This window comes from Suncus etruscus, chromosome 1 (genome assembly GCF_024139225.1).
Source record: "Suncus etruscus isolate mSunEtr1 chromosome 1, mSunEtr1.pri.cur, whole genome shotgun sequence".
NCBI lineage: Eukaryota > Metazoa > Chordata > Mammalia > Eulipotyphla > Soricidae > Suncus > Suncus etruscus.
Genome location: NC_064848.1, coordinates 206,043,181 through 206,064,204, shown reverse-complemented (window position 1 = coordinate 206,064,204; position 21,024 = coordinate 206,043,181). Strand labels below are relative to the sequence as shown.

The 21,024-nt window shown below is 51.4% G+C and overlaps 1 protein-coding gene across 1 annotated transcript in view; it reads right to left on the bottom strand.

Annotated features, from left to right (window-relative positions):
• The window catches only part of TNRC6C (trinucleotide repeat containing adaptor 6C), a 52,802-nt gene that overhangs the window by 29,549 nt on the left and 2,229 nt on the right, over positions 1-21,024 (bottom strand). Inside the window, exons 2-4 of the mRNA XM_049777122.1 lie at positions 20,307-20,328; positions 9,327-9,653; positions 1,281-3,788 (exon numbers count right to left, since the gene is read on the bottom strand). Of these exons, the coding sequence (XP_049633079.1) occupies positions 1,281-3,788; positions 9,327-9,653; positions 20,307-20,328 (2,857 nt within the window). The remainder of the gene's footprint in view (positions 1-1,280; positions 3,789-9,326; positions 9,654-20,306; positions 20,329-21,024) is intronic.

Genomic DNA, 21,024 nt, shown 5'->3' with positions numbered 1-21,024 from the left:
AAGGTTAACTAAAACTCACAGCATACCTATAACCCCACTGGTTCTGCAGCACTGTGCTCAGAGCAATGCCATCAGCTGCGGTTTGACTTAAGAGGCAAGGCGAGAACACAAGAATTTGGGGGGGGGGGCAATGAGGGGAACCACACCTGCTGGTGCTCAGGGATCACTCCTAGTGGGCTCAGGGGACCATATGGGATACTAAGGACTGACCCTGAGACTGCCACATGCAAGACAAATGCCCTGCCCACTGCACCATCTCTCCAGCCCCAGGATTCTTTATTTCTGGGGCACTCCCAGTGGTACACAGGGTTTACTCCTGGTTTGGTGATCAGGAGTCACTCCGGGCGGGGCTGAATATGAAAACAGGGTTGGCTGTGTTCAAGGCAAGTGCCTTAACCCCCCAGACTAGGTGTCTCCCAACAAAAAAGGATTTGAGCCACATTATGAGGAACAGCTGCAGGAAGCTGGAACCATTCCCGGAGAAGGGCTCGCAGGGGGCTTAACTATCAGCAACTGCTCTAAGTTCTGCAATGCAGGAGGTCCTCTTCCAGGACGAAAGTCTGTGCAGCACAGTCACAGCAACTGCAGAGGGTGCATGAGGCTCACAGACGTGACAGCAGCTCATGCCAGACAGGCAGGCAGGCTCTGCGGGACCTGGGTTCCCTTTCTGCAGAGGCTTTAGGATGTCTGTGAGTGAGCGTGCAGGAGAGGGAGGCCTGCAGGGCAGTCCACAGTGGCCTGACATACTGTTCCCAATTCCTCCGAGCCCAGGAGCTCGGTGATGAGGGAGTCCAATGCTAAACCACTGCCTGGATAACAGAGCATCAGCAACGTGGTGTTACTGCCAGCACTCCAGCTACAGAATATGGCACCACTGGCCCAGCACCTTCTTTTCCTGATGTGTCAAGTATTTAACTGCAAGTGCCTTGGGGCAGGTTGACCGGCTCTCTTGTCACCATATGCACTGCGGAGTGGCCTCCGCCAAGCTGAAATGCAACCTTCCCACCAGACACACTTGGCCAACGAGTGTGGCTGCCCCTGTGTACATACAAACTGCCTGGTTCCCAGTCTTTGCCAAGAGGCTCTTCCTTCTCTTTAAAACCAGTTTCCCCTCTACCCCCTTGAATAGAAGCACTTGGAGACTCTCTCCTCTTTGGACAAACCTGAGGTCATGAATTCAAGCTCCCAGCATACGTTATTAAGCCCATGCGGAGGGACTGGGAAGGGCACGGGGGCACCACAGCGTCTCCCCTTCCTACCTGGGGGTGCCTCGCCCGCGCTGGTGCTGTTGTTACTGGTGGCGACGGTGGCCGTGTTGGCAGCTGCGCCGCTCTGGATGCCGGGGTTGTTCCTGTCCCACATGTTCACACTTTTGTTGTTGTAGTGGCTAGGGTCGCCCCACGCGGAGGTGCCGTCATCGATCTCCATCTTGCGGCGGATGGACGGTGGCGAAGGCTCCTCCCAGCCCGTGGCCTCCCTGGTGTCCTTGGCCTTCCCCCAACCGGGTCCCGTCTGTTTCACGGAAGCAGCCCCACCCCAGCTACTCACGCTGTTGTCGGGGGCCTTGCTTGCCCAGCTTGGCTGGGGGCCGGGCTTCAGGGACTCCCCCCAGTTAGTCCCGGGATTCGCCTTGGCATTCGCCCCGTTGCCCCAGCTGCTGGGCCCGGCCCGGCCAGGTTCTGTCCAAGCGGCCCCGGAGCGGCTGCTGTCAGCGTCCCACCCAGAGCCGTTTTTCTTTCCGTCCCCCAAGTGTCCCAGGACAGACGGGGACTCGGCCCAGTCCCCACCTCCAGCGCTCCAGGCTGGGCTGGGCTTGGGCCCGTCCACCCAGGTCTGTGGCTTGGGCTTTGGGGGCTCCCCCCAGGCGGGTGCCTTGTCCTCCTGACCGGCGGTCCCACTCCACACGTGGCCGCTCTTGGCGGCAGCAGCACTGCTGGTAGCAGCTGAGCTCAGTGAGTCCCCCCACACCCCGGGGCCGGTTGGCGCTTTGCCGCTACCCTCGCCCCAGCCTGCGGAGGCTGGCACAGCAGCGGGAGGGGAGCTAGCCCACCCGGATACTGAAGAGGTATTTGCACCGTCCATGACGGACCCACTGTTCTTCCCGCTGGAGCTGGGGGGCTGAGTAGCCGCGCACCCCCAGGCCTCCGTCCCATTGTCATTCTTCCTCTCGGACCTAGGGGACTCTTCAAACTCCCAAGCCGTGTTCTGCTGTACTGGAATCTGGCCCCAACCAGTATTGGACAGAACCCTCGGGTCCAGATCACTCCTTGGCAACTGAATGTGCCCTTGGTCCAGAAGCCCTTTCTCCCGTCGGCGGCTGTCTGCAGCGTCCCGTCCACAGCCTCCTTCGCCGTGGCCGGCCGAGCCCTCGCTGCTGCCTTCGCTGGCCGAAGTGCCAGAAGGCGCAGCTTTGGCCCAGGTGCTCATGTGCTCACTGCCCAGCTGCCCGGCAGGGCTCTGGCTGCTGCCCCCGGGCCCGTCCCACCCCGTCGGTCCTTTGCCGTTGATGTCACTGCTGGAATGCTGGTTGGGGGGCTTCCCCCACTCCCCGCCCACACCGTTGGCAGTGCTGCGGCCAGGGTGGCCCCAAGCTCCTGAATGGATGTTCCCGACGCCACTGTTACCACCGCCCCGTCCCCACGCGAGGATCCCCGGGCCGGCAGGAGGCCCCGAGTCCCAGGCACCCCCGCCACCTCCTTCCTTCTGCACAGCGGTGTTGGATCCGTTCTGCTTCGCACTCAGCGTGGAGTTCACAGTGTCTCCGCTGCCCTGGCTGAACCCAGAGCTGCTGTTTCCAGGGGCAGGGTTTCCAGGGGACAGTCCCCACACCGAGCTGCTGAGTCCTTCCCCACTGCCCCCACTGCCGCTGCTGGGAGAGCCCGAAGGCCCATTAGCACCAGGAAGGCCTTGCAGGTGGGGGGGGATGACGGCGCCCATGCCGACAGCCAGGCCCCAGTTGGGCAGCCCGTTGGGCGGCATTGCACTGAGAGGGCTCGGGGAGGTGGTGGCAGGGTTAGTGTTACTTGGTCCGTCAGTGTTAAGGTTCTGAGGTTGGACGCTGAAGGAGGCGGGTGCGGAGGCGGGCGCCTGTGGCTCTGTGCTCTCTGGCGGCAGCAGGCTCCCCCAGGCACTCGCCGCGCCCGCCGGCTTCCCGTTCTGGCTGCCCAGGTTCTGACCGATGGCACTGGCCGGACTGCAAATACTGGAAGGGTTGCCTGCGGCCACTGCTCCTTCATGTCCGAGCACTGGCCAAGCTGCCGGGTTGGCACTGGGGTTAAGGTTGAGACTGATGCCAGCACTGGCACCGGCCGTCCCCCAGCAGCTCGGACTTCTCCCCTCGCCCATCACGGTGTCCATCTTCCCATCCCCGCCGCCCAGAGCGCAGTGGGAGCTGGTGGCTACACCCCACACGCGGGCCGTGCTGCCCCCGCAGCCGCTCCCACCCGCTCCCCCAGCCCCAAGGGCACTCGGATTCGAAGGGCTTTGGACGAGTGCGCCGTGGGTGCCATTACTGCCATTTGTCCTCTTGGTGTGTCCGCTGAAGGTGCCCTGGGCACTCCCTGTAGCCATGCTACTCTTCTCGGAGCCACAGTTGGAGGCCGAGTCAGTGTCTGCGGGACATTCTGAGGCAGGCTCCGGCTCGGTGCCCGTGATGCCAGGCCACGCCTCCTTCTCCGTCCGGTCTAGGATCCCTTGGTCCCAGCCGCAGTCGGCGTCACTCCTGTGGGTGGGCTGCTGGCCCCAGGAGGGAGGGTCATAATGCTCTGCCAATGCACCGTGACCGAGATCTGAAAGAGAGCAAGCAAAACCCACATCACATTGCCATCTGTCAGTGAGCTAGCTGGGAGTTGTGGTGGAAGCGCTCTGCAGTGTGATCAGGAGAAAAAGATCATTTATCTGCTTAACAGTCCCCGTTAACAGTAAGAGTTAAGTGTCTCAGGAATCAGTTAAGCACATGAGCAAACGTGCCTCTCCAGAGTATCTGGCGGAGAAAGCAGCTGGACTCAAACACAGTAGCCCTGACACTCACTCGACTAAGCCACACCCAACGCACTCAGACCTGGTGAGAAGCGGGTCAGCTTCCAGCCCACGAGGTTCCTCATGGGGTGAGCAGACCTGGCGGGGCCACAGGGACACTTGGGAATCAAACTCAGGTGGACTGCCTGCAAGGCCAGCATCCTAACTGCTCTCGCTCACCCTCAAAAGGATTTTGAGTTTTGTTTTTTGGGTCACATCTGGCGGCACTCAGGGGACCATATGGGATGCTGGGATTCGAATCACCGTCCATCCTGTATTGGCTGCGTGTAATGCAAAGGCCTTATCACTGTGTTATCTCTCCGGCCCCTCAAATGAGTTCTTGAATGCAATTTACCATTGACATCTATGTCCATGGAGTGGCCACACTAAGTGTGAAACGGTTCCAGAATCAGAGCTTAGGACACATCCACTGTGGATGCTGAGGCTGGGGCTGGGATGCCTGAAATGATTATCCTGAGAAACTTGGAAAATCAGGGTATGATAATGAAAATTTACAAAAAATTATTAGCATTATTTTGGTTTTTGGGTCACTCCCGGCACTGTTCAGGGGTTACTCCTGGCTCTACGCTCAGAAATCGCTCCTGGCAGGCTCTGAGGACAATAAGGGATGCCGGGATTCAAATCGCCATCCTTTTGCATGCAAGGCAAACACCTTGCCTCCATGCTATCTCTCCGGCCCCACAAAAATTTATTGTGAGCTCAAATCCAACAAATTGATAAGGGTAAAGTTAAAAAAGAAGTTACAGGTCTAACTTCACAAGGGAAACCATGAGTCTGCCCAAAGACGAGGAAGAACCAGACACTTCCTCAAAGGAGAAGAAGATGGCAGGAGGCGCGTGAAACCAAGTACAGAGTATTCTTGCTCTTCCCCTCACACCGGGGAGACCGGCACACCTCAAAGAGCAAGACCACCTACTGGATGGGATGTGGGGAGAAGGACCCCTCGCTCACCACTGCAGAGCTGCCCTTGCAAAACAATGTGGACATACTGAGACCTGAGCTCCGTAGGGCCCAGCAATCCCAATTCTGAGCAGCGACGAACCCCCTGGCACCAAAAACTCTACACAGAAAAGACGCTTGTGCTTCTATGATCACTGTCGCACTGAGCACTGGAGCCTGTCCAGAGCAGGTGAGTGGACAGAAAAATTCATCTACATACATGGCGATGACTACGAGGCTCCAGGAACAGGCAGAATCATGCCCTCAGGGACTATGTGGTAGAGTTGAAGGGAGTCATGCCGAGGAAGGCACCATCAAAGGAGCAGGCCCAGAATGCTCCTGAAGCAACAGACCTAACTGGCCTACAGCACAGAAGGGATTGGGCAGGGGACAGAATGGGACCCTGAGACGAGGAGGGAAGTGGGGGCTCTGTTGGAATGCTGGTTCTAGAACAGTGTGCGCATGAAACTCTACCGTAACTGTTTAGGAAATCACGGTGGCTAAAAAACAAAAAACAAAAAGCCAACAATCCAGAACTCAGAACCCCAGCTAAACCCAGAACCCAAAAGAAAAGAAATATGGTTTGTGTACATTACACCCCCCCAGCCTAGCCTTAAAATGTTTACTCATGGGCCCAGAGAGATAGCACAGCGGTGTTTGCCTTGCAAGCAGCCGATCCAGGACTTAAGGTGGTTGGTTCGAATCCCGGTGTCCCATATGGTCCCCCGTGCCTGCCAGGAGCTATTTCTGAGCAGACAGCCAGGAGTAACCCCTGAGCAATGCTGGGTGTGGCCCAAAAACCAAAAACCAAAAAAAAAAAAAAAAAAAAAAAATGTTTACTCATTCTAAAAATAGGTGTCTCTCTTAAAAAAAATAATCAAAGCAACAATTCTCTAAGTGGTTAAATTTAAAAGGATTATGTAATAGCATGATTTAAAGAGAAGAGCATTCTTTTAAATTCCAAAATAGTACTGTATTATAATAGACCTTTTTCAAGAAAGTATTTAACAAAGAGCTCCCAAAAGCTGCAGTAAGCACAATTTAAATTAGACACTGTGTGAATCAGACAGGGAAGTGCAGGCGAGATTTACTTGCAAGTGTGCAAAATGCTAAATTCGGCCCCAGCTCCAGCCTGAAGAATAAACCCACAGCTCCTCCTTAACAGGCACCCTTTGAACGGAACCAACAAAACCTAAGGACAAGGCTGAAGTCTGAAGGCATTGTCCCCGAGGCTTCCAAGTGGAAAAGAACAGTTTATGAGCTTCCTGAAAACAAATCTCTTGTCACCTGGCTTTTCAGGGGCAGGACCGATGTGACAACTGTTGGTTCTCTGTGCTGGAAAACCTCAGATGCAGTTCCCTAGACGGCAATTACCCTGAAGTCAAAATTCCAGTGCAGGGTGGATTCCTAATAAATGCCTCACCTGTCATCTCTAAAATCAGAGTACAGGGGTGCAGGCCAGGCAGGAAACGGAAGTACACGTAGGACCGAGAATGCTGCCTTCAGCCGGCCCAGTGCCCAGGCCCGTCCCAGCAGCATGCAGAGATCCCGGGCCATCCTATTCAGAGTCCTGAGAATGGCCAACAGCTGGGCGCCGGGCTGCCTGCCTCTTGCCCTCTGGACATCCATCAGCCCTGAATACTGCAACGGTGGTGGTGTGGTGTGTGGGGGAAAGCCCACCAGCAATTTGCTGCAGGTCTCTCGAGCTTCTGGTCTGGCCAGGTGGTCAGATGGGTAGAGTGGTGCCCGCTCCCCCCAGGAGATGCTACCTTGCCAGCAAACCAGCCCACTGTCGGGTGTTGATGGTTTGGGTGCCTGGAGACAGTCCAGGGAGGGCAGGTGTGGGCAGAACTGGCCCTTCCACGTGGGAGAGACCTGATTCACTCCTTTCACCTGCCATGTGGTGTGGGAGAATGGAGGCAGGATCTGAAAGCTTTGATAAGCAAACTGGAATGGCCCCTCCACCTATCTATCTTCCCTCCTCTTCAAAGTCCTCTCAGTGGCACCAACATTCTCACTTTGGGCCCAACCTGCTTCTTCGCTTCTGAAAGTTGGTCAAGAGAACAGTGGTGCTCTGCCTCTGGGCCCGTATACAAATGATCCATGGCTCTAAGGCACCAGGCCTCTGCCTGGTCTTTCCCCAAACACAGACACAGGCGGACAGACCCACAGTGGCTAATAGTGCCATGTGCGAACTGGCAAGCCCCACTCTGGCGCAACTTTCCTGTCTTGGAAGATCAGCCAGGGCCCTGAGCAGCAAACTCAAACAAATGGATGGATGGGAGTAATTGAGGCTCTGTTTATACAAGTACAAGCAGTCACCAAACAATATACTGTTCTGCTTTTAGAATAAAAAGGAGTATGTATATATAAAAAAGCTAAAAAAAAAAAGCTCTCAAAGGTTTCAAGCAGGAGCTAAGCTGCAATCTTGGCAAAAGCAGAGTCTGAACCAAGTAACTTGATAAGCTGGCATTTTTTGGGCGCTCTCCTGGGCAATGCTATATTTAAATACTAACACTTCTCTTACCAGCTAAAAACTTTTTTTTTTTTTTTTTTTTTTGCCAACTGACTACATGAAATCCCCTCCGAATCAAGCAAACCAAGACAGGGCCTTACAAAGCCCCTTATCCCTGACTATGGTATTTGGAGAGCTAAGGCCACATCGTTTGACAGTGGACAGATGGTTGTTGTCTGAAAGAGAACCTGGAAGCCAACAGGCTGAATCCAGCCTCTGCCTTCCGGTGACGGTGACTGCTGGGCTTGTCTCCTGGAAGCTGCCAAGATGGAGGAACCAGCTCCCTTGGAGGCTGAGTCCTGCCTGCCGCTGAGTGCCTGTCTATTGCTCTGCCTTTGACTCTTTTTACTTTTTGCCACACTTGACAATGCTCAGGGGTTCCTACAGTTGCAGTTCTGCACTCCAGTTGGTGCTCGGGGGACCATATGGGTTGCTGGGGATTGAATCAGGTTGGTCACATGCAAGGCAAATGCCTTCCCTACTGTGTTCTCACTCTAGCTCTAAAATAAGCATCTTTAATGCACCAAACTATCTTGGTCCACATTTTAAGGTTTTCCTAAAGACAATGCTTTAGTGAAGGAAGTTTGATTAGAAACTGCTTCAAGCTCAGTGGCTGGGATGTGGCGGTTGGTCAGTGCATACGTGTGGTCACTTCTCCTTTGATTTTCTTTTATTTATTTGTTTGTTTTGGTTTTGGGGCCACACCAGTGATGCTCAGGGGTTACTCCTGGCTATGCGCTCAAAAATCACCCCTGGCTTGGGGATCATATGGGACATTGAACCGCAGTCCATACTACATTAGAGAGAGCAAGGCAGATGCCCTACTGCTTGCACCACTGCTCCGCCCCCTTCCCTTTGTTTTTTTGTGAGTGACTGACCATCCACTCAACCAAAAACTAGGCAGATGAGAGTTAAGTCTATTTGCAGAGACAAAGACATGTGCCTGCAGTCATTTGTTCTGAAGATGCCACCAAGTCACTGTCTGAGAAAACTACTATAAATACTTTCAGGTCATGCTGGAATTATTCCCATATTGAAAAGCAGCTCGTGAAAGAAAAACATAAAATGACCTGGTGCCATTCTTTCAAACTTGAATCCAATACAAGAATCCTCCCTGCTTCTGTAATTACAAACCTATGGATTTCAGCACCATCAGCCAAAACAGTTTCCAGGCTACTCTGAACACCAATGGGTAGCTCTGAAATGAAGATTTGGTGAGAAACCGGGACCACTGAACACATGTTCTCTGCACTCGTCTAACTATTGCCCTCTGGCCACAGTAAAGGAAATATTCTAGGGATAAATCCTAAAGGCCAAAAAGACAGAGCAGGGGTGCCAGGGGAAGTAAGACACCATTACTGGGGAAGCGGGACAGCTGAGAGTAGCTCTGGAAGCTGAGAGAGGAAGGCAGAGCCCGGGCCAGGAGGGGTGGCACCGAGGGGCAGGTGCTGGGGGCATGGCCAGCATAGGGCTGAGACGGCAAGTCCCCAGGGCTGAAGTCTGAAACACCAGCTCAGCGCGCACTGCCGCTCCTTCCCTGCCGAGACCCAGAAGGCCTGGGAAAAGGGAAGTGTCATCCCGGCAGAATTCTGCACAGACAGTCTGACATGAAAAACACACTCTGCTGAATTAGCCAATGTGGCACCTGACGGGAAATAAGGAAGAAGAGGGCGACAGAGTCCAGCAGCGAAGAGCACCGCCACGGGCGAACCTAAGTAACTTGGTAGGCAGCTTCCCGGCTCCGGCGAGCACTGGCCCAGGAGGTGCCTGTTCCCATGCCAGAGAAGCACAGTTGGGGCCTGAGCGCCCAGGGGGTCTCGGTGTGTGCATTTACCTGGCTGGAGCTTACTGGGTTGCGGCTGCGTTCCGGCTCCAGGGAGAGGAGGGGGACTGGTCCCAGTGGGCCCAGCACCTTGGGCTGGGCTCCCGCCGGTCAGGGCCCCTGTCGGCAGTGGCTGACCTCGCTTCAGTAGCTGCTTCTGTTCTTGCTGGCGGAAGCGCGGAGGCACCTCTCGAGGCAGGTAGCGGGAGGCAGCGGGTTGCTGGCCGCTGGTTGCTGCGCGCTTGCCATTGCTGCTGCCGGAGAGAGTGCTGGTGGCAGGGCTGGGACCGGGACCAGCAGGTGGGGGCTGGCTCGAACAGGTCTTAGTAGGTTCTGGCACTGTGGGGAATAGGACGACAAGAACCCAAAACTTTAGTGACGCCTCTGTAACGCCCAAAGGAGAAACAGAGCTGGCAGAGGCAGGGAGACTGGCACAGCAATGCCAGCACAGCACTCTGGGGACAGCCCCTTTCCTAGCCAGCAGACACTTCTCAGGGCCCGGAGTCCTCAAGGGCAAAGGGAAGCCACGACGCTGGTCGGACAGCAATCTGCACCCTCTGCCAATAGCCTGCACAGGACATGGAGCAATACCCTTCCTGGGCCTGGCACAGAGCATGAGAGGAGCTCTGCCTCTGGGACCAGTCCCCAGGTAGGGCTAATGTTGCAGCCCCTGGGCCACACTCCGAGAACCCCCGAGCCCGTCTCCAGACAAGCTGGCCAAGGTCCCTGAAAATGGAACAGACCCTAGCAGACCAAGAGCAGGGCGCATACCTTCCCTCCCCGCAGATCCTGGGCAAGGACGCAAGCAGCCCCAAGCTAGTAGAGGCGCTGCACAGACCAAGGGCTCATAGCAGCTGAAAGAGGAAGACAGGGGCCAGACTGATAGCACAGCAGGTAAGGCATTTGCCCTGCACGCAGCTGACCCGGGTTCAATCTCCAGCATCCCATATGGCCCCGAGCCTGCCAGGAGTAACTGGAGAGCCACTGGGTGTGGCCCATAAAACTTGAGAGAGCGAGAAAGTGAGAGTCCTGTGAGGAGGTGAACAGTGACGCTACAGGCAGAGGGAGCAGGGAGGCCGGAGAGCGAGCCTATGGCCGCCCATTATCTCATCATGAGCTGAACAGAACACAGCTTTCATCAGACTGGACAACTGCTCCCCACTACGTATCCTAAGCATCTCAGGTTTTAAGGCTGAGTAAGAGCGAAAGAGACAGAGCAGACTGCGGAGCTACAGCCCTGAGTTCCAGAACCGCTTCTACTTGGCCAGCTGGATCCTGGATAAGGAATTAATAACCAGGGACTCGGTTTCCCCATCTGGAAACAGAGCTCCTGAGGTTCCTCCTCCTCTCCTGGACACACTCCGCAGGGCTCCTATGATCTCGGACTCTCCGGCACTCTTCCTCTCCTCCTATTGCCAGGGCTTCAGGGAGAGGAAATCTTTTTGGTAACAACTTTTGGGTTTGTCTCCAGGGCCACACCCAGTGGTGCTCAGGGACTATGTGCTTTGCTATGGCTTGAACCTAGGTGGATGGCATGTAAGGGAAGGGGAATGACCTTAACCCTTCTAACATCTCCAGGCCTATTCTTTTTTTTTTTTTTTTTTTTTTTGGTTTTTGGGTCACACCCAGCAGCACTCAGGGGCTACTCATGGCTCTACGCTCAGAAATCACTCCACCGTCCTTCTGCATGCAAGGCAAATGCTATCTCTCAGGTCCCCTTCCTCCGACACTCCCTTCTCTCCTTCCTTCCTCCCTTCTCTCTTTCTTTTCTTTCTCTCTCTTTCCTTTCTTTCTTCTCTCTCTCCTCTCTCCCTTCCTCTCTCCCTTCCTCTCTCTCTCTCTCTCTCTCTCTCTCTCTCTCTCTCTCTCTCCCTCTCTCTCTCTCTTTCTTTCTTTCTTAGGGATTACTCTTGATTTTACACTCAGAACACTCCAGGCAGGCTCAGGGAAGAATATGGGATGCCAGGGATCAAACCCAACTGCGTGCAAGGCAATGCTCTACCCACTGTGTGCTATTGCTCTGGCCCCTTCTATCCCTCCCTCCCTTTCTCTTTCTGTGGGGAAAGTGGCCCGCCCCCCTCAACCTGGCTGGTGGATAATGCTCAGGCCTTGAGGCACCAGGAACACCTGAGCCACCATGATGATGTTGAAGGCCTCCTGGGTAGACCTAGTGATGTACAGGGAATCGTGGTGCCAGGGTCAAAACTGGGCCTCCCAACCCCAACCCAGTACAACAGAAAAGCTCTACAAGTTGGTTTAGATCCTTTTGGGGGTACAAAGAAATATTTCTACTTTTCCTGATATAGACCTTTTTTCTCTAAAGTAAAATAACAGGGGACATAAGACAGTAGTGGCTAAGGTGATTGCTTTGCACAGGGCCAATCGAGATTCAATCTCCAGGACACCAGAGGGCCTCCTAAGCACTGCCAGGAATGATCCCTGAGTACCACCAGATGTGGCCCCCAAACCAAACATGTCGCTGATGTGAGTGACAACAGCACGGAGAGGCCCCTCCTTGCTTTGCAAGTAGATCTGAGAGCTGGGTAACAGTAACAGTAATAGGAGCAGAACATGCAAAACCAGGTTTATTTTTAATCTCGGGACTCAGCAGGCTCTAAACTTACTGCATCACACTTGTGGGGCGGGCCAGGGTGAACTAGATCGGCAGGTTTCAGGGGTTATTCCTGGCTCTGTGCATTACTTCGTAGGAAACTAGTATTGTGACTCTAATTACTACAAATTCAAAAGCATGGGGGCCAGAGCACTTGCCTGGCATGTGGTCAACCTGGCTTTGATCCCCAGCAATCCCTAGGGTCCACCGAGACCACCAGAGTGTCCCCTGAGCACAGAGACAGGAGGAATCCCTGAATACTGCTGGATGTAGCTCCAAAACAAAACAAGACAACAATAAAACCCAAAATTCCAAAGCAGCAGAGGCAGATGACAAGGCAGGAGGCTATGGGGAAGAGGAGGAAAGGGAGCAGAAAGGCCTGTCGTCAGTCACCCAGCTGCGACTGCTGGCCGCCCCCTACTCTTCCATCATGGGGACACTGGCAGTGCAACCAGCAAAGGACAGATGTTCACCTGCCACCTGGACTTCTCAAGCCAGACAGGGAGGCTGCATGGTGGGGTCAATCCACCTGAGCTGACCGAGCTGCCCGGCAGCCGCTGGACAGCGTGTCTAAGTCACACACTCACAGCTGCTTTTCATCCACACGTCGGGGAAGCTGTGTGTGCTTCTGGTTTGATTTTTTGCTTTTTTATTTTGGGCTACATTAGGTGCTCAGGGCTTACACTCCTGGCTCTATGCCTCTGTGGTTCATACTTGAGAAGGGAGAGGGGAGAGGAGTGGGGGAAGGAGAGGGAGTGAGGGAGAAAGAGAAAGAGGGAGGGGAGAGAGGAAGGAGAGGGGAGAGAGAGAGAGAGAGAGAGAGAGAGAGAGAGAGAGAGAGAGCACTCACACTGCTGCTTTCTCAAACTAGAGTCAGGCTAGTTACTTGTTGGCGAAAGGTTCACTGTGAAAGTCCCCAGAAGTTTGGGGGAGTCACCTCTTTCTCCGGTGAGAGAAGCCCCTAAGCCCACACACAGGAATGTTAGAGGGCATTTGCTACGTTCACATGAAACCAAAGATTTTGTGGATAGAGAGAGGTGCTATGTCCTCAGTTTACCTACATAACTGTTCTTTTTAAAAGCACTGATGCCACTGGAGCGGCGACAGTGTGGATGGAGGTGTTTGCATTGCACGTGGTACCCTGAGGCCTGCCAGGAGCACAAAACCAGGAGTGATCCCCGAGTACAGAACCAGGAATAAACCCTGAGTACAGCCAAGTGCAGCCCAAAAATCAAAAGAGAAGAAACCAATCAAACAACTCAGGGTGTGGCCCAAATTCTGATTTGGGACCAAAGCAGTAGTACAGTGTGTGTGTGTGGGGGGGGGGGGGGCACTTGCATGTGGCCAACCCGGGTTTGATCTCTGGCACCCCAGGGATGGAATATGGTGCTTGCCATGGCTACGCCTGACCTAAGGCCCTAAAGCCATCTCTCCATCCAGATGCTGATATTCATGAAGCACGCAGGCAGGCAGGCAGGCAGGCAGAGGGAACGTGGACAGGAGGCCTAAAAGAAACTCCCAGCAAGTCGCTGGCTTTGGGGCCTCACACCTTCCTCTCTGACCCACAGGCACTTCCTCTCCCCATTAGGTGAGGGCGACACCTGCTGGTAAGAGGAGAGGTGACAAGCAGAGAATTCCGACTTTCTTCAACAAGGACAGGCAGAGCTTTCCAGAAGGACATGAACAGTCCTTAGGAGAAACTCATGGACCACTGACGCTGACCCAGTTTATGATGTCAAGTAGGCATGTGTCATATTTTAAGCGAACATTTTTAATTATGTCTATGAAATATGTAGGCATTTGAACCCACATATTTTAATTGACCTCATTTCTGAAATCATGATGCATGGTATAACTGATATACAAATAAATGTGGTCCAGTTTCCTCACTCACCTCCTGGCAGCAAAAACATTATCAATTCAGTGATGAGTTTTATACTCTTTTTTTTGTTTGTTTTTGTTTTTGGGCCACACCTGGCTATGCTCAGGAGTTACTCCTGGCTATCTGCTCAGAAATAGCTCCTGGCAGGCACGGGGGACCATATGGGATGCTGGGATTCGAACCAACCACCTTAGGTCCTGGGTCGGCTGCTTGCAAGGCAAACGCCACTGTGCTATTTCTCCGGCCCCTGAGTTTTATACTCTTACAGAATTTGTGAGGACAGCTAATAAAACAGAAGTTTTTCTATGGAAAGTATAAAGACAAAAAAAAAAGGAAGGAAGGAAGGAAGGAAGGAAGGAAGGAAGGAAGGAAGGAAGGAAGGAAGGAAGGAAGGAAGGAAGGAAGGAAGGAAGGAAGGAAGGAAGGAAGGAAGGAAGGAAAAGAAAAGCATAGGGTCTCTTAGACACAGGCATCACAATGACAAAAATATTTGAGAATGAAAGTGAGAGCACAGTGGGGAGGGCATCCGCCTTGCATGCAGCTAAACAGGTTCAACTTCCAGCATCCTATGTGGCTCCCCAAGCAGCACCAGGAGTAATTCCTGAGTGCAGAGCCAGGAGGAACTCCTGAGCACCACAGGGTGTGGCCCAAAACCTAAACAACAAGCTAACAAACAAAAAACAAGAAACAGTATGGTAATAATATCCAGAGATAACAGAATTCATGGTAGGAAGCTTGCCACAAAGAGCAGGGACTGCAGTTAGGGCAGAGAAGGGACCACTGCGACAACGATACACCTTCAGCAATAATATTGCAAATCAGTATCTAAAAGGGTGGGAGAGGGGGTGGAGAGAGAGAGGGAGAAAGGGAGGGAGGGAGAGGGAGGGAGAGAGAGAGAGAGAGAGAGAGAGAGAGAGAGAGAGAGAGAGAGAGAGAGAGAGAGAGAGAGAGAGAGGAGAAAGAGAGAGAGAGAGGAGAGAGAGAGAGAAAGAGAGAGAGAGAGAATGTCTGCTTCAGAGGCAACAGGCAATATGCACTGGTGAAGGGTGTTGTCACTGTGTGACTGAAACTTAATCATGAGCAACTTTGTATCTGAAAACAAAACAATAGTTTTTTTGGTTTTTTTTTTTTTTTTTGGTTTTTGGGCCACACCCGGCAGTGCTCAGAGGTTACTCCTGGCTGTCTGCTCAGAAATAGCTCCTGGCAGGCACGGGGGACCCTATGGGACACCGGGATTCGAACCAACCACCTTAGGTCCTGGATTGGCTGCTTGCAAGGCAAACGCCGCTGTGCTATCTCTCCAGGCCCAATAGTATTTTTTAAAAATTTACGTTTACCCATATTGGGGTCTGAGAGTTAGTACAACTCGTAAAACATATTTGCCTTCTATGTGGCTGAACTGGGTTCAAACTCTGGCATCCCATAGGGCCCCCTGAGCACTACCAGGAGTGAATCCTGAATGTAGAGCCAGGAGGAAGCGTTTAGTACTGCAGGAAATGGTCCCCAAACAAACTCCATTTCCCAAACACCAAATTTTCTTTATTTCAATCCCCTCCCCATCATTACAATTTCTCAGTGCAACTCGACGGCAAAAAGTTTGCAGTGAGACACCCCTTCAGGACAAGCACCACAGCGAAGCCAGGTCCGGGGCACCACCTGGGGGCTCCTGTCGGCCCAGATGGCAGTGCCTTGCTGACTGGGTGCTGCGGCAACTGAGGAGCCCAAGTAAATGAGCGAAAGTCATTAACTGCGAACTACACGAGCTGCTTCTTTTATTAATGAGAAATGCTGTTTAGAGCTATTGCCTGTCTTCATGTCTTACAGTTACCTCTCTGAGAGGAATTCAATTACTCTAAATCACTCTCAAGCGCGCTCTCAGAATGGAAAGGTCACTTTGCTTTTGATCTGGGGTTCTCCTAAGAAAATAATGCGTCTGTTAGACACGCAAGGATTTCTACGTTCGCTGTCATGAACAGCAGGCTGACCGCGAAGATTAAACAGGCGGCTCCGATAACAGCCCACACTGGCTGGTGGACACAGCATGAACACAGACCGGCTTTCCTAGCTGCTTTCCAAAGGGGGTTCCCAGCAATGTCTTAGAGGCAAACACACTGGGCAGACACACAGGGGAGGCCTGCCTGGGCCGGCAGCTCCTCACTCTCACTCCATTGGGCCTTCACTAAGAACCACCCAGCACTGAAGCTTTGGAAACAAAACAACAAACCCTAAGTCTCCGAGAGCAGCTGCAGGTTATATCAAACAGGGTCTCAAATGTCTCCCAGGAGTGTATGTGACCTTCTGTAGGAGCGAGTGAATGTGAATGAATGTCTTCAGTAAACGAAGAAAAAGAAGTAGGGGTGTCTCTGCTAGAACCTGCCAGAAGGGGGAGCCCCTGTTTGTTATGCCAACACTGACTGAGCCCAGGGATTCTGCAAACTGACTTGAAGGCCTTCTTGATTAATGCAAACACTTACATTGTATCTATAACATTTTATGTTATAAAACCAATATTCTTCCCTTTTTTTTTTTTGAGTCACACCTGGTGCTACTCCTGACTCTGTGCTCAGAAATTGCTCCTGGCAGGCACAGAGGACAATATAGGAAGCCTGGGATCTAACCCAGGTGGGCAATATACTTTAGATGCTAGTTGAAAATTTAGTCATGAAAATGAAAATACTTTATTTCTTTGGTTTTTGGTCACACCCGATAGCGCTCAAGGGTTAATCCTGGCTCTGTGCTCAAAAATCACCCCTGGCAGGCCTGGGAAACCAAATGGGATGCCGGGATTCGAACCACCGTCCTTCTGTGTACAAGGCAAACTACCTTACCTCCATGCTATCTCTCCGGCCCCGAAAATGAAAATACTTATTGTATTTTGAACCTACTAATTGTAGGTTCATAATTCACCCAAGACAAAGATCATTCCTGGTTTCTTGGTATCTATTTGCTTATAGCTTAGCTCCCTCCCTCTTCCTTTCTCTTTTTCTTTCCTTCCTTCCTTCTTTTCCTCCCTCCCTCCCCATCCTCAAAACTACTCAACTGCGGGTGATTCACTCTCTCAGGCTGCTTTTGGATTATTTCCTGCGGCAATCCCCTGCTCCAGACCTGTTTTTTCCCCAAGATGGGATCACGCCATGTGGAGCCTTTATACTTTACAAATGAGAATATTTGTGATACTATATTAAAATTAAAATTACTTTAATTTATCTGCATAGATCAATCAATTTTCACAAATTGACTTTTGTTGGTTTATTTTCTGAGAAAAATTTGCCATTTCTTTACATTTTTGTTGGAGCAAGTGACATGAAATAAATTTGTATATGCCAGCGAAGGAGGCAAACTGGAGGGAGGGTAGAAGGGAATGTGGGGACACTGGTGGAGGGACTGTTGAATCATTGTGTGAAATAACTCAATTATGAACTTTATAAATCACAATGTCTTTTCTTTTGGTTTTGCAGTCACACCTGGCACCGCTCAGGGGCCACTCCTGGCTCTACGCTCAGAAATCGTTCCTGGCAGACTCGGAGGAACATATGGGATGCCAGGATTCGAACCACTGACCTTCTGTACACAAGGCAAATGCCTTACCTTCATGGTATTTCTCTGGCCCCAAATCACAGTGTCTTAATAAAAATTTAAAAAACTGTTAAGTCGAGGCCGGAACGGTGGCGCAGCGGTAGGGCGTTCGCCTTTTCCATGGCTAACTTAGGACGGACCGTGGTTCAATCCCCTAAACGTCCCATATGGTCCCCGGAGTCAGGAGCGATTTCTGGGTGCATAGCCAGGAGTAACCCCTGAGCATCACTGGGTGTGGCCCCCAAAAAAACAAAACAAAAAAACCCCAAATACAAAAAACAAAACCCCTACATAATGTGTTTCCCAAGTTGGAGACACAGGCCTCCAGGGGGAGCTGGAGTGAGGGGTGTGGTAGTGGCTCTGGTACACTGGGAACTTCCTGTTCATTCAAAAGTGGGTTTCCAGGGGGACAGAGTGATTTCTTTTTCTAAAAAGGGGACAGTAGGCCTAGTTTGGGGGCTTCTGGCTGATGGGGGACTTTATTAAGCACAATGATGAACTGTTCTAAGACGGTTATAGTAGAGTTGCTGACAAACTGCACCCAAAAGAGCCCGGCTTTAGAAAAGATAAAAGGAGAAAGATACAAACCTGGCAGTTTGGAGTCAGCAATGAAAACACTCATCAGAATAGTAATAGGAAAGAATAACTGCGTGATGTGGCAGGACAATGTGAGTCAGTGTCATTATGAATCACAAGCAATTTGCACCATTTGAAGGGAACAATGACAGTGACAATGACAACAGAATGGAGCTGATACCAAATTAGGTGACAAAAATTCAATGTTTTTTGTTTTTTTAAGGAGATGGCGAATCCAGAAAAATAATTCTGTACTTTTAGATGACAACTGTAAGAAGCCATTGCTACTTATTCAAAATTATAAACTAGGGGCCGGGCGGTGGCGCTAAAGGTAAGGTGCACTTGCCTTGCCTGCGGTAGCCTTGGACGGACCGCGGTTCGATCCCCCGGTGTCCCATATGGTCCCCCAAGCCAGGAGCAACTTCTGAGCGCATAGCCAGGAGTAACCCCTGAGCGTTACCGGGTGTGGCCCAAAAAAAAAATTATAAACTAACACAGGCATGCTAAGGCCTGGGACCCTGCGTTAAAGTAGGATGGGACCCGCACAGTCCCTGTGAAGTGCATTTCTGTTCATGCTCCGTTCTTCTGACAAACCCCACATCCAGACTGACCTAGATACCCTGCTGCCTGCTGCTTCCTCAGAGCCTGTGTTCACTCAAATCCCCGCGTAGCAAGATCAAGACACTCCACTGCCTCTACCAGCCTTGGTTTCTCCACTGTGACAAGCTCCTGCCTGCTCAGCCAGAGAAAAGTTGACAGAAGTCAGGAGATTAGCAGGAGCACTGCCCGAGAAGGGCACCCACAAAGTCTCTCACTGTGAGTAGCCAGGAGACAAACTTAAAAATACTAATGGGAGGGGCCGGAGAGATAGCATGGAGGTAAGGCGTTTGCCTTTCATGCAGGAGGTCATCGGTTCGAATCCTGGCGCCCCATATGGTCCCCTGTGCCTGCCAGGAGCAATTTCTGAGCCTGGAGCCAGGAATAACCCCTGAGCACTGCCAGGTGTGACCCAAAAACCAAAAAAAAAAAAAAAAAAATACTAATGGGAGTCTGGAGCCAAAATACATACAGTAAAGGAGGTGCCTGCCTAGCATGCAACTGACCAGGTTCTAACCCTATCACCATAGATGGTTCCCCTCAAGCCCACCAGGAACGAGCCCTGAGCACAGCCAGAGAGGCCCAAACCAAAGCACGAAGCAACAAGATTACCAAAGAATCATTGCTGGCTGAGTGGCCCAGAGCACAGAACAGTTTTCTTACTCTTGCAATGAGTCGAGATGGCTTTTGGACATGGCATGAAACTATACACAGACCACCGTCCTCATTTTAAAGATCAAGCACTGTGGGCCTGCCTGTGCCTAACTAAACAGCTGCACACACTGTGGGGAACCCCATATACAGCCCAAAAGAAGACTGTAGGTGTAGCCTCCGTTCTGCTCCTTCTAGTGAAATCTCCTCCAGGAGCCCACATGAGACAATCCTAAGTAAATTCTGAACTTCAAGAACATAGAAAAGAACTTTTTTTGCACATCAAAAAGGTAGGAACACACACACATACACCACGAAATTTTTTTACTATAGCTCACAAAGAGAAATTTAAAATGAAAAAAAAAAAAAAACTTAAGTAACCCTTTTTGATTGTTCTTCAAATGAGATCAACTTGAACATTTTTATACTTGTTTGAAGAAAATCAAGCCCAAGGGAAGCTACAGGGCATTGTTTGGAAAGCACACGTAAAATTCTTCAGACATTTTATGAAGCAAATGCCAATGAGATGCAGATGTAAAAGCAGCGACGAGTGAAGCACCTCACAGTGAATACTAAGGAGAATCCAGGCTGCAAGGGCAGGGCTGGAGTCTTTGTGTTTAAACCATCAATGTTTTTAAAAGTCATTTTAATTGGGGCATGAGAGACAGCATGGAGGTAGGGCATTTGCCTCACATGCAGAAGAATGGTAGTTCGAATCCGGGCATCCCATATGGTTCCCCAAGCCTGCCAGGAGCGATTTCTGAGTGTAGAGCCAGGAGGAACCCCTGAGCGCTGCCGGATGTGACCCAAAGACCAAAAAAAGGGCCGGAGAGATAGCACAGCGGCGTTTGCCTTGCAAGCAGCCGATCCAGGACCAAAGGTGGTTGGTTTGAATCCCGGTGTCCCATATGGTCCCCCGTGCCTGCCAGGAGCTATTTCTGAGCAGACAGCCAGGAGTAACCAACCCCTGAGCATCGCCGGGTGTGACCCAAAAACCAAAAACCAAAAAAAAAAAAAAAAAAAAAGACATTTTAATTATAGAAACTTAATACTTCCAGAAGTATCCCTACCCCCAAATAAAACCCCAAAATGAACTTACCTTTGGTTTTTTGATCAGCAGCCTGAAAGAAAAAAAAAATCAGAAACTCTTTAGGAAAAATAATGCACAGAAATTATATACCTATGAACATTTATAAGTAGATTTAATACAGAAATGCTAAAAAACTTTTTTGTCCAGCTAATTTATTAAAATATATACTAGAAAATGCATAATTGTCGACATTCTCTACACCCTAAAGGCAGAATATATGGTAGATGCGTAAGTATTGAATCCATCTCTTGATTTAGATGCAGAAGATGGGAAAGCGTGTACAAAACCTGATTAGCAACAGTTTTGCAAACCACAGTGCAAAAATCAGAAAAGGGGCGATAAAAGTAGATTTTGTAGTGGCAAACTTGGGGGGCAGGAGGCAAATGAGGGTGAGGGTATGTGGTGGAGGGAAGCAGACACTGGTGAATAAGATCAGTGTTGACGGGCCGGAGCAATGGCGCAGGGTGTTAAGGCAGGGGTCTCAAACTCCATTTACCTGGGGGCCGCAGGAGGCAAAGTCGGGGTGATCCTTGAGTGCAAAGTAGTAGAAAGCCTTGAACATTGGGGGTGTGTGACCCAAACAACTAAAACAAAGCAAAACAAAACAAAAAAAGACTCCTCTAGGGCAGGGCCACAAAATGTACGGAGGGCCGTTTGCGGCCCACGAGTTTGAGACCCCTGATGTAAGGTGGCTGCCTTGCGCGCTAGCCTAGGACGAACCTCGGTT